Source organism: Nansenia antarctica (assembly GCF_963989245.1).
Source record: "Nansenia antarctica genome assembly, chromosome: 3".
Classification (NCBI taxonomy): domain Eukaryota; kingdom Metazoa; phylum Chordata; class Actinopteri; order Argentiniformes; family Microstomatidae; genus Nansenia; species Nansenia antarctica.
Window position 1 is genome coordinate 58,931,113 of NC_137688.1, and position 14,207 is coordinate 58,945,319.

Sequence of the window (14,207 nt, forward strand, 5' to 3'; positions counted from 1 at the left end):
GCCGGACAAGTGGCGACAGCCCCGACGTCAAATGGTAAGAAACAACGGTCGGATTTAGCAGCAAGCAGCGCGGCGAGTCAAGACCTGAAGTCTGGGAAGTCCGGAGGAGTTGATGTCGGAGCCGTGCTCGGGGTGGGAGATGATGGGACTAGCGCTCTTCATTCTATGAATAATGTAGATCGCCATCACCATGAACTGACCAGCATAGCTAGAGCTTCTCCTCCTGTCAACAACATCTCGAATCCACGTGAGAGGGAAGGTGGGGATCAATCGGCATCTTTATCGACTTCGATGTCGAACACTTCCAGCATGGAGACGGGAATGCTGGGGAGTCATAAAGTGAAAAATGTTGGTGGCGGAGATCCTCCATCTCACCACCACACACCTCCTCAGCAACAGTCACAGCCGTTCAATCAGTTCATCCAGCACCACCAACAACGCCAAATTCACAACAACAACATTAACAACCTGCAGTCTGGTACACAAGGAGAGAGTGGGAATCGTCAACACGGAGGAAAAGAGAATAATTTAGGTAGTCAAGTCGAATTACGCCATCAGCAATTGCTGAACAAAAGTGAGAAAGAGGACCATCAGTCGTGCAAAACGGAGGACCATCGGATGGACGGCAGGTATGGCAACAATGCCAGTCTGGGACCAACTAATAGCAACACCAACCCGTCCCAAAGTGGGAACAGTTCCGTTAGCGAGTTTAATAGTTATTATGGCAATGGAAGAGGAGGAGGGCCTTGCTTTGATCAACATGGCGGACAACAAAGCCCCGGGTCTGGGATAATAATGCACTCGGCACAGAACAGTATGGATCAGGCTGCCAACTCTCACGAAGGGTATCAGAACAGCGCGTACAACCACTACCCGAACTACCGACCAGGCTACGGTGGTAGTGGCTACGGCATGATGAGTCCCGGGCGGCAGGGGAATAATATGATGAGCCCAGGCAGCAACACGGCCGCTGCTAACCACAGCAAAGCTGCCATGGCTGCTGCCTCTGCTAGTGGAAATGCAGGAGGATTTCAGAGATTTCCAGGGCAAAATCATCAAAATCAGCCGCATCCATCGGGGGCCACCCCGACTCTCAACCAGCTACTGACATCTCCGAGTCCCATGATGCGAGGCTATGGCAGTGGCTATCAAGAGTACAGTAATCCCTCTGCACAACAACAACAACAACAACAACAACAACAACAACAACAACAACAACAACAACAATCAAGCATGGGGCCCGCCAAAGACATGAGCTCTCATCAATATGGTTCAGTCACTCACGGCTGGGGAGTACAACAAAGAAATCACCCCGCAATGAGCCCCGGAAACAACGGACAGGGAACTACTGGCAGATCCCAGGTAAAGAGTCATGTTTAAGATTTAGTCACTGTCTCAGTGACTTTGCTAACTGTACTTGTTGCCAGACAGCAAACTTAAGTTAAGGCAATTTAATTGTCAGACAGACTCAGCCAGTTGTTAGCACTGTAGTGTAGGTCGTCTGTGGACGGGTGCTTTATGTAAGATATTCTCTGAACTGAATATATCTTGGTTTTAAGATTGAACATTTCTCTTTCTCTTGTAGCTCCTACATTGCGATCAGTATTGGTAGCAATGAGCATGTGCTGAGACAACTGATTATACTCGGTTTTTTGTCTTAATCATCAGCCACTTTGGCTACAAACTAGCAGGTTTGAAGTTTGCATTACAATGTATGTCCAAGGTGACTTCTGCCTGCCTCGTTTGGCACAATGTGGCAGAACCAGTTCCTGTTCTGTGTTACCTCGCTGGTCTCTGTCGTGATATGTCTCTCTTTGATCCCGCACAGCTAGCTAAACAATCTAGTAATCTTCTTGAGTTTATGATGCATTTGAAATATCTTATTTATTTAGGTTGGCTTTACTAAACTCGCTAACCAGCTCACAAAGTGTGTGTGTGTGTGTGTGTGTGTGTGTGTGTGTGTGTGTGTGTGTGTAGGGAGGAGTAGCTAGTAGCTAGTAGCTAGCTAGCTTACCTGGCATGTCACTTTAGCATTCAGACTTCCGCTAACCAAGTTTGTGCGACAGTAACACGTGCTGCTGTTGTAATATTTGTTTACATTTTGTGTTGAAATTGTTGTTGTTATCACCAGTCCCATTAGTTAGTAACGTGAGTTAGCCAGACAGCCAGCTAGCTTGCGTAGCATAGTTGACCCTTGTTCCAGCGTTCGCCAGCTTGTTAGCTTGAACGTGCTGCTGGAAATGTGTCCAGACCGTTGTTAAAGCAAGAGCTCTGATGTGTGGGGTCATTTTGGTCTATTCTTGCGAGGTATGTTATGTAGCGTTAGCTACATGCTTGTTGATTGCAATGAATTCCCCCTACTCGGGCTTTTAGGGTGTCCTGGAACTCATTTCACATAGCCAGATTAGCCACTCAGACCGACAGTCAGAAAGAGAGGCCTTGCAAGAGGCTGACAGCTTGTGGGCCATGAACACTTCTGAGTTTGGTTGTGGTTCAACTTGACAGCCAACTACTTGATGGAGCAAATCTTCCACCTGAAGACCAACCTGTCAACTTGTCCCTCTAATGTAGATGGACTGTGTCATTGTGTTCTTTTTGCTCTTTCTTTACATTATGTAAAGATGTCTCACAATCCAAAGTGTTCTTTTAGCTTGTGTTGTGATGAGATACAATTTTATTTGGCAGGAAGACCATTGAGTCACCCTGTGTTGGAGCCCTGACCTTTACACATGCAGATTAGCCATGTGCCTGTTGCCACTATCAGCCAAATACCTCAGCAGGAAATGAGACCCTCACTCACTCACTCACACATTTTAAATGCTTTATTTATGTGCACATAAATGTACAATATCTAAAGGACATAAATACTATCAGTGCATTTTGACATTATGAAAACAGTCAGTTACAATGTTTGTTGACAGTTGACAACCAGTTATGCCTACACATAGGATGTTCTTCACACCAAATGATAACAGTGGATTGACAGATACGGTATAAATACTGTAAAACACACACACACACACACACACACACACACACACACACACACACACACACACACACACACACACACACACACACACACACACACACACACACACACACACACACACACACACACACACACACACACACACACACACACACACACACACACACACACACACACACACACACACACACACACACACACACACACACACACACACACACACACACACACACACACACACACACACACACACACACACACACACACACACACACACACACACACACACACACACACACACACACACACACACACACACACACACACACACACACACACACACACACACACACACACACACACACACACACACACACACACACACACACACACACACACACACACACACACACACACACACACACACACACACACACACACACACACACACACACACACACACACACACACACACACACACACACACACACACACACACACACACACACACACACACACACACACACACACACACACACACACACACACACACACACACACACACACACACACACACACACACACACACACACACACACACACACACACACACACACACACACACACACACACACACACACACACACACACACACACACACACACACACACACACACACACACACACACACACACACACACACACACACACACACACACACACACACTTAGCCTGGGTGGCTGTCCCCTGAATATACCTCATATGTGTCTACATGAACTGAACAGATCTCGGAGTATGGTAGATCTGAACCGTCCCAATCCTGCATGATGTGTGCAGCATTTTCCTCAAAAAGGGAGACTGGTGCGGCACCTTGAAACACCACATATTCAATTCAATTCAAACAACTCACTTTATTAGTCCCACTAGGGACAATTCGTTTAGAGCAGCATGTGAACAGAAAAACATAATAACGTCTCACCACATACAATAACAAGTGCACCAGGAGCTAAGAAGATAATTGGTTACCGTGGGTACTAAACATATCTGTTAAAAAACATAATTTTTTGGTGTAGGAACCAAAAGCCGAAAAGTTGCGTCCGTAGCCATCCACTGCAGGGCTTATATAGAATTCTTGTCCTATAGCCTTATATAAGGTGAATAGGACTATGTTCACTTTCTCATTCCTGGTGTCTCCATGAGTCATTTCTGAGATCTCATCACTAACAGGCCTAGAGTAAAAAATGTCTAACTTGGAAGTCAATGATCTTCACCGAGGTATTGTAATTGCATCTTAAATTAGTCTTATTAAAGAGGACGTGTCCTGTTTTTGTATCAGTTCGCTCTCATTCTGGCTTTGAGAACACTAGGGACCTTTGAGCATTAGAAGAACTAGGGAGAGACGCACTGAAATAGCTTTGTGATTTAGTTTTTGATGGGGCACTTAGGTGGCGTAGCGGGTTAAACGCTGACCGCTGACCATGTAACCGCAGGGTCCCCGATTCGATTCCGTCCGGTGACATATCCTGCATGTCATCCCTCCTCTCTCTCTCTCACCCATCCTTCCTGTCTAAATCTTCATTGTAACTGTCAATAAAAATGAAAAATATGAGTGGGACTGCCCCACTCAGATTTTTTTTAAAATAAAATAAAAAATTCTAGTGATTAGGCTCCGTAATGTAATATAGTAAAACTTACGTTCGTAGCACAGGTGTAGCACCACAGAGAGCTCCCGGAGTGCATTAGAGACATGCTATTGTTGATTCTGTTTGATCAGCCTGTTTCCAAATTGCTTCTCAAGCCAAGGATATGACAGATCTGAGAATACCATACTGAACAACTGTCCACCAACATTATTCGCCTATAATAAATCAGTCTGCACCAGATTCATATTTGATAGATGTAGTAATTTATTATTGTTTACCACACAAAGTTGCCACTGTCAGACTGTAGAATACCAATAATGTTACAACCATCCCTCAGAATCAAATACTTCGCTTCAATAAGCTAGTAATATCAACAGAGAATACACACCGGTAAACATTATGGAAAATATTTTGACTTGGGGTTAATAGGCACTTATTTGCTTCAATATTATTAGTGCCTGGTGGTTATTAGAGACAGGCTAGTTTGTTGCAGACTCTCCGCTTGTTGGAAGTTTTATTGGTAAGTGGCACTGTTGACAATTTAATAATGGTAAATCCTTTTGGTGCACAGGCTGTGATGACCTGGATGCCGATGAGGTAGCCTTGTACATGCATCACATATATTTTCTTCCACTGGTTTCTGGGTAGGATTGACCACAGCACTGATTGACCATTCATCCACATCAATCTTAGTCTGGCAGATGTCAGGACATAGTTTGACTGGCTTGAATTGAGTTCAATGTGGACTTTTTGGCTTGTGTCCTATAGGGAGGAAATCAAGCTTGGAACCATTTAGGCTACACTCAAATATTCCCACAGAAAATTCCCATCATTCTTGCTCTAAAGCTATTTACTCAAAAAAAAATAGTTGGGAGGCTGAACGGATCCACAAGACCTTTTTCTATGAAAGGATTGAAATAATCTAGAAGTCATAAATTGTACCCACAAAATATAATTTTTACCGATAATCTATGAGCAATATCTTCCGATATACTACTGATACCGATCAAATAATAGCCTAATACTAATAGGCCAATAAAAAAAAAGGAAAAATAGTGTGGGTGAGACATTTAACATTTAGAGCATCCGAAAGCGAGGCCTAGGCCTAAATGTTTTAAGAGCCTTTTAAAAAATCTCCACAAACCTTTTGATTGAGTTGTGTCTGTACATTTTCTCTGCCTTTTTCTTCTCATTCTCTGTGGTCAGCTTTTCAAACTCGCCATGCTCCGCTACATACTGTGCATACTGGGAACTGGAGTCCTAATGTTACATAACACCACACACACTGGGGACTGGGCACTACTCCACAAAGCGTGATTAGAGCTAATTCAGACTTGTTTTGATAATTAGTGATAATTTCAGACCGAGTTCAATTTCATGAATGTGGCTCAAATAATTTGCTGTTTAGTTGCTATGCAACCAGTCCTTCAGAACAAACCTGGTAGCGACCAGGTTTACGGTCTGGTTCAAGTAATACGTGTCACAAATGTCTCACAGGTGGAAACTAAATCCCGAACGACAGTTCCGTCAAGTATTAGTTCCCACCTTTTATGAGATAGTGTGCTAGATAGATAGATAAAATGTTGTAAAAAGATAGAGGCTTTGATTTTAATTTAATGTGTATTTTCTTGACATTTAACAGAAGCCTTCATGTAAATCGATTTACAATAAATACATCTGTCTAATTAAGTGAATCATCTATCCATCAGTAATAATAAGAAGATTAAACTTTATTGTTATTGCCGAGTACAAGCATCAGACAACGAAATGCAGTAAAAAGTGTATGTCAGAAGTAGGGGTGGGCATCAATGATCGATGATCGATTAATTGATCGATAAGGTCTTGGTCGATCACAAAATATTTTGCTCGATAATCGATAATATTTTTTTTGTATTTTGTTTTGTTTTAATAATAATAATAATAATGGAAATTAGTTTGTCCACGTTATGTGTGAGAAATGAACTTTGCATTTGCCTTCGCATTGAATTTCGCAACGCAGTACGGCATGACGGAAGTTCCCGTATGTTAGTGTAACCTGACCTCCAGTAATAGGTGCACGATCTCCACTACTTCCTGAAAGGCACCTTGCATGTTTAATTGATTAATCAGCTGTGCGGTAAACTGTTGGAACACACACTGCTTGGAAAATGGCGAAGCGAGCGAAACGTAGCTTGGTGTGGGAGCATTTTGATCTGAAAGGCGACCTCTTCATTGCAAACACTGCGCAGTGACCTATAAATATAATACGACGACGACCCCGATGAAATACCACCTGCAAACCGTACACCCGACCCTGACTGCTCCTTCGCTACCTTGTACTGCTCAGCCCTCCATCATGCCTCATCTTATACGCGGGAGGTGTGATGCACAACGAGAAGAGAAAATAACGATGGCCATCTGCAAATTAATTGAAACAGATATTCTGCCGCTCAGTTTTGTCGAGGGTAGAGGATTTCGTGCGCTGATGCAAATAGTCGAGCCAGCATATCCTGTTCCATCGCGACGTTCCATAATCCGTTTTCAGTCATCCTCCTATTTGTGAGTAACTGTTTTTTTACTGCTCCTATGGTGAGTTACTTATTTTCTATATTTTTATTTATAATGTAAAATGTGTTTTTAAGTTAAACAATTTAGGCTACCCACTGCCTTGTTTAAGAGGATTGTTATCTGACTGTAGTGTCTAGTTAATGTGAATGAATGAATGTGTGCATTGTGCAATTCTGCAATAGCAACACAAATAACGTTTTTTCCCCAAGGAAAACATGCTTGTTATTTCTGCCCTAGTTTTTTTTTTTTTTCTTAATGAAAAAAAAGCTTATTGATTAATCGATAATTGATCGTTAATTCTTACGATTATCGGAAAAAAAATGTTGATCGTTTGCCCAGCCCTAGTCAGAAGCGGGATTCGAACCCCCGTCTTAAAAAGAACACTATGCACTGATGGCAGCAACTAGTACCACTCTGCCACCCTGGTGATCTGATGGGGTGTTGTAGCCTGCTGAGTATATAGCCTAACCACAGTAGTGAATGTTCATTTATTTAAAAATGAACATAAAACAATAAGTACGGCCTAGTTAGGGATGGGACGATTATCGTTTTTATCGTTAATCGCGATAAAAACACCCGCGATAACTTAATCGTGGAGAATTTAAATTATTTGAATAATCGTCATAATCGTATGTTATGAATAAACTGTGTTTAACAAATGTCTGGCGCTATTTTTCAGCCTAGTCTACATTACTTTTGCAGTCAAGTTAGCGACTGTTACTGTAATATAATTGCAATTCCTCACATGAGCCGCGCGCACAACGGCACGCTCCCTGCGGCTGCTATCAGACTGGCCGCGGGAGTGAGTGTTGAGGGAGAGAGGAGACGGCAGCCCTCGCTCGCCATAGACTGTATCCCTACTCGTCTCTCCTGAGCTCGGTTGTAACGTGAACCGTGGAATACAGGATATGTTAGATGCTTTACAATAATTCCCCAAATGACCAGAAAAGGGAGTTAGATTTGTCGCTGGTCGCTTTTGACTAATTAAGTCGCCAAGGGGCTCTGGAAGTTGGCAACACTGGGAGTGCGTTCTTTAAACTTCCTTGTGTACGTTAATGAAAGGTGCTGATTGGCCGAAAAGGAATTGCTCTTTCTTAACCCTTAGAGGGCTGGGGCTATTTGAGCCATTTTTGTCATACTTCGGATTTTGACCTCATATACCACATTAAGGACCCGGATTATGGCCAGAGATATGTGCCACTAGAATCAGAATTTGAATTACTGATGAAATGTCCTAAAAATACAACAAAATCTAAGTTAAAGTGATTACAGTGTGTTTTATTGGCATAAAAAAAAGGCCCTTTTTTTTTTTTTTAAATTCTCGCGATAATATCGTGGATCGCGATTATTTTGCCCACAATAATCGTGACATGACATTTTCTAATCGTCCCACCCCTAGGCCTAGTATGACCTACACATTTAATCTGTCAGCAATGTCTTGCCAAACCATTTCCCCCGCCTTGTTAATTGCTGCAGTATTGCCCTTTTTTACTTTTCACTGTCATTTTCCAGTCTTAGTATCTTCTTTTCGACAATCGGCTCTTCTGGGTTCCTTCTTACTGCGGGCGCTCGCCGAAATCGAGGCTTTCCAACCCGGACTTGCGTGAACATTGATGACACAAGGCATGATTCTCATTCGAGGAATCACTTGAGGCTTGAATCCCAATCGAGACTTGCTCGAACAAGGCTTTCCTATTAATCGCGAATATCAACGTACGTGGAATACCCTCCTCGAGTCCTAATGTTATAAACACATAACACCACTCACACCGCTGACATATTTACAAGCATGCAAGTGTGGCTAGTTTAGGTTAATGAGCATGCGACAATGAATTGGCTCACGTCGTTTGCGTCATTGATCGGTTGTCGTGATCGGCGGCTAGAAAGCATTATCGGATTTCCCCAATCTCATTTTTACTGGATATCGGCCGATTCCGATTGCTAGCTGATCGATCGGGGCATCCTTCATTTTTACTGCTGTTAGGCTACCTGGAAAGGATTCTTGTGTTTTTGACCTAATTAAGCTTTGTGTACTATGTGATGACCCCTAAATGCATAAGATTGATATTTAAATTCCCCTCCAAAAGTGATGCTGCCTGCTCTCAAGCCCCAGGTATTATTTTGACTGTTTGTTTTTACCAGGCAGTGTTCCTGGAAGTATTTGGGGGTTTCCTTTTGTTTAGGTTTTAATGTTCGTCAGAGTATGATGTGATAAAAATGAGGAAATTTAAATTGTGTGAATCGTGTATCAGGAAATGGTTTAAGATATCATCTACAAGCTGTATTAATAAGAATCCTTTATGAGCTGCGGTTGAAAGATCTCTGCTTCCTTCACATAGATACGCCGAGTTGTCGCTACCTTCTCTTAAATGTCATTTTCTGTGTGTGCGTGCGTGCATGCGCCCGCCCTTGCCAGCGTGTATGTGTTAAAATCGCAGGGTGCTCAGGCATGACTGCTGACACTTAGACTGCTCGTTTAAAGTGGCCTCCCAGGCTTTCTCGATTGTTCACATTTTCTGTAAGTGCTGCTTCAATTGGCCTGAACTTGGCAGTGACATGAGACTATTAGCTTGAATTGCTCTCTCTCTCTCTCTTTTTTCACATTAGCCTGGATATCTTTACTGACCGCTGACCATCCTGAGATATCTTTACTGACCGCTGACCATCCTGAGGCCAGTGGATAAGCCTGGTTTGAGGTGATGGGGAGACCGGATCCATTTAGCAACTGGATTTATTATTTAGCAATAACAACTAGATTTGGGTGTTGGATTTGATAGCCAAGATTCAACCACATGTATTTTGTTTCCCTACCAGTACATGTTACCAATAGTGTTAGGCTATACTATAGCCTAGGTCTCAACAACTTGCTGTAGGATCTGTGTATATATAGCAGAGGCCTTGTCATATCCATGTCAACTTACTTATTATCCCATCTCTGTCTGCTAGGTGCCACCAATGGATGCCATGACGATGAAACGCTCTCAGCTCTATAGCATGGGCAACAACCCTTATTCGCAGCAACAGGGCCAGGTATACCCTGGTCAGCCATATGTGTCACCTTCCACTCACCGCTACCCCGTGGGAATGCCTGGGAGAAGTCAGATGGGCATGAGTGGCATGCAGTATCCTCAACAGCAGGTATGTCCTTCACCTAAAGAGCATTTATACCACTGTGTGTCCGATCAACATAGTTGTCTACTAGGGGTGCAACGGTTCAGTTGGCCCACGGTTCGGTACGGTTCGGTATTTTGGGTCACGGTTTTCGGTACGGTTCGGTTCAGAAACAAACGTTCCAGACCAACTCGACCTCTGACCAAAGGCCGCGTTCGAGGCATTCACGTGGACGCTCCGGCGCTCTCAGAGCTAATTTACGAACGCGGCCAAATTGATCTTCTCGCCATAAAGCTTAAGCGTACAGTGGGCTTCCTGTATAGATTTAAATCTTGCTTTTCCTTGGCTTCCAGAAAACGTTGATACAGTATATAGGTTTGCTTCTCTGTCCACTTTATCCAAGCTAGACCCCCTGTATCATTCGGTTCTAAGATACATCACCAATAGTGCCTTCAGGACCCATCACTGTACACTGTATAGTCTGGTTGGATGGCCATCTCTTTCTGTCAGAAGGCTCCAACACTGGTACACTCTTGTGTTTAAAATCATCTCTGGCTTCTTACCGAATTATCTGGGCCTGAAGTTCATCCCTATACCGAGTGGCTCGGGTCTCAGGTCTCGTAGATGGCTACAATACAAGGTGCCACTTATCATGAACAATGTTGGAAGGGCAAGCTTGTCTTATTATGGCCCTTGGTCTTGGAATGACCTACAGACTACTTTTAAATTAGAGGCCCTTATTTCCATAAGTATCTTCAAGCGTAGATTAAAGGATGTGGTCACCGCTCGCTGTACCTGCTTTGGTTAGACTTCTCAATGTTTTAATCACCTTGTAAATACCCCTACCATTGTTTGTCTATTGTATTGTTGCCACTGTCTTATGTCCTGTCTTGTTATCTGAACAGTTTTTTTAAGCTACTATTTTGACCCTGTCTTGGCCAGGTCTCTCTTGTAAAAGAGGTTTTAATCTCAATGTGACTTCCTGGTAAAATAAAGGTTAAAAAAAAAAAAAAAAAAACGAAAACCGAAAACCGTCACGGTTCACTAGTGAATTGAGCCGTGGAACGCAAACCGTACCGTCCGTAAAAAAACCGAGAACCGTTGCACCCCTATTGTCTACAGACATTAGTCATGCTTTTGCTGACTAGTAGGGTTGGGCCGGTGTAATTCCTGCCACATTGTCCATACCATTATTTTGCCATTACACCTGCCAAGCACAGGAGGAGTTGACATTTATTAAATGAATAAAATGGCATATGCAATGCGTGAGGTGTGATCAGTGACACTGGAACATTTTTTGCCTTCTATGGTAGCCAGAGAGAGAGAGAGTTCTGAATCTAGAAGCCAGTAAACTAGTAGTGTGAAATGGCCTGTTGACTTGGATCATGGCAGAGGATTTGGTGTAAACATTTCTTTAAAAAATATGCAACTGAGGGGCGCTTAGGTAGCGTAGGGGACTAAAGCCCAGTTTACGCTCCTGCGTAAAATCGACGGCGTAGCCTACGTAGCCTTGCGTAGCCTACGGCGTAGTTTAACGCGCACCTCTTATATTATATTTATGATAGACATTTAATGTTAAGTTATCTAAAAGAACTGTGATTGGTCCGCTTGGTAGCGTCACATTCCAACTCTCTCGTAAATGCGGAAGGAACTTTTTCTGTAATTACTTATTAATAAAGATTTGAAAATGTATGATAACCATCTGATTATCTTAGTTTACTATCATTTCAATGCATTATAGACATTTTCTTTACAACAAGCATAACAAAAATACGTTTTTTGATCGCTATTATGCCGCTATGAGTACACGTCGGGTCTAAATATTAGGGCTGTCCCAAACGACTATTTTTCTAACGATTAATCTATCGATTATTTGTTCGGTTCGTCGGTTATTCTAACGACTAATTTAACGATTAGTCTAACGATTATTTTTTTTACTGTTCGGTTAATGTATCACTTAATTTCCCCCAAATAAATGTCAAAAACTTCTCTTATCAACATTTCAGTATTTTATTCAATTATTCTTGCACTGCAGGGCAATATTCCACACAACAAAAAAGATCCTCCCTTTCTTACAGTCCAACATAAAATATAATATTATAAAATATAAAAGTTAACTTCAAGTAAAAGGAAAAGTGCAAGTAATGCAGTAAATTCTGTAAAAAAGTGAAATTCTAACCGGAATACCGTATACCTCTCAGTAACAATCTTTAACAATCTCAATAACAAACATAACATTCTCCCCCTCTCTCTGCTCTCCCCCTCCCCCCTTAGCTCTCTCCCCCCCTCTCTCCCTTCTCCCCCCTCCACCTTAGGCATTACTGTGGAGGAATGTGAGCATGTCACACTCACACACAGACACACAGAGACAAAGATACACACACATGCGTGACACATACACACAGACACAGACACACACACACACACACACACACACACACACACACACACACACACACTGACAAACTGTTCCGTTGTGAGACAAGCATCACTTACGGCCCGCGACCAGTCAGAACAGGACTGTGGTAAACACAACAGCTTAGCTAGTACTGTTTTAGGAGATAAATATGGAGATAATAGGGCTATGCCCCGGGGTAGAAACACAAGACTATAGCTGGATAAGGTCTACAGGTCATCACGGTCATTTTAAGCCGTCAGCCAGCCCGCTACGACCACGGGAAGTAATGTTAAAAGTGAAGTTACTTCTGTTAAACTGGCTATAAGCTAACATCGCTAATCGCTAACTCTCCGTGTTTGCACTGGTCGCAGCCATTTTGTTTATTTACGACTAACCGACGCATATTACGCAAACCGACGTATTGACGTAGTCGATGACGTCGACTAATCGTAACAGCCCTACTAAATATAGACCGTCGGCATTGTCAGAATGATAGCTAACCGGAAGAGGCACAGCACAGGGGCATAGAAAACCCACTGCCACCTAGCGATGTGACGGTGTAATTGCAGAGCGACCTACGTAGAAGTGTAAAGTGCGAGACCCCGGGCCCTTACGTAGGCTACGGCGTAGACACGCGTAAATTCGACGCAGAAGCTTAAATTGGCCTTAAGCGTTGACCATGTAACCGCAGGGTTCGATTCCGGCCGTGGACATATCCTGCATGTCATCCCTTCTCTCTCTCTCACCCATACTTCCTGTCATATCTCTACTATCTCTATCACAATAAAAAGAAAAATATGAGTGGGACTTCCCCACTCCAAAAAAATTAAAATAAAATAAAATGCAACTGCCCTAGTATGGCAAAGTTTTGGATTCAAACCTGACGACAAAAGTAGTGCGCTATAATTTTCAGCCTGCGTACTGTGCACCAAGAGCTGGATTTATGTGAGTAGCCAGTTCGCAATGTTTGTGCAAGCTTTTCAAAAGGAAATTCAATATTAACCGCCAAGCACATGACAGAATACTACCTTGATTACTTTTTGTTAATTGAATAGGCCACTAAATTTAGCTTGCGAATCTGCAGTAAAATACGAGAGAAAACCTCTGACACCGAGTGCACTCAGAGACTGGGTGCTCTCGTTTCCCACTGTCCCATTAGAAATGATTAAAAAAGAATTATAAATTAGGGATGCACCGAAATGAAAATTCTTGGCCGAGGCCTCAACTGAAATTAAGGAAACACTTGGCCGAGTGCATACCGGCAGTTTTTGGCATTTATTTTGCCAACTATTTTACCTTTTTATAAATTAAATAAATGTAGCTTTTTATTCATGCTTGTATGCTTATTCATGTGAAATGTAAAATGTTTAGCAAAATAGTTTGAAATTGTATATACTTTATGTTACGTAATATTTCCTCATTCATAAAAAATTGTGACAGCGGCTGGTGAAAAGGGGAACAAGTCAATCAAAATGTTCACACTTTTATTTAGAAAAGCGGAAATACATTTGAACGT

General features: G+C 42.5%; 1 protein-coding gene across 1 annotated transcript in view; it reads left to right on the forward strand.

Moving 5' to 3' along the window:
• Window positions 1–294: 294 nt before the first annotated feature.
• Window positions 295–14,207, forward strand: part of arid1b (AT-rich interactive domain 1B) — a 72,646-nt gene continuing 58,733 nt past the window's right edge. Inside the window, exons 1-2 of the mRNA XM_080527397.1 lie at window positions 295–1,362; window positions 10,129–10,320. Of these exons, the coding sequence (XP_080383523.1) occupies window positions 310–1,362; window positions 10,129–10,320 (1,245 nt within the window). The 5' untranslated portion in view covers window positions 295–309. The remainder of the gene's footprint in view (window positions 1,363–10,128; window positions 10,321–14,207) is intronic.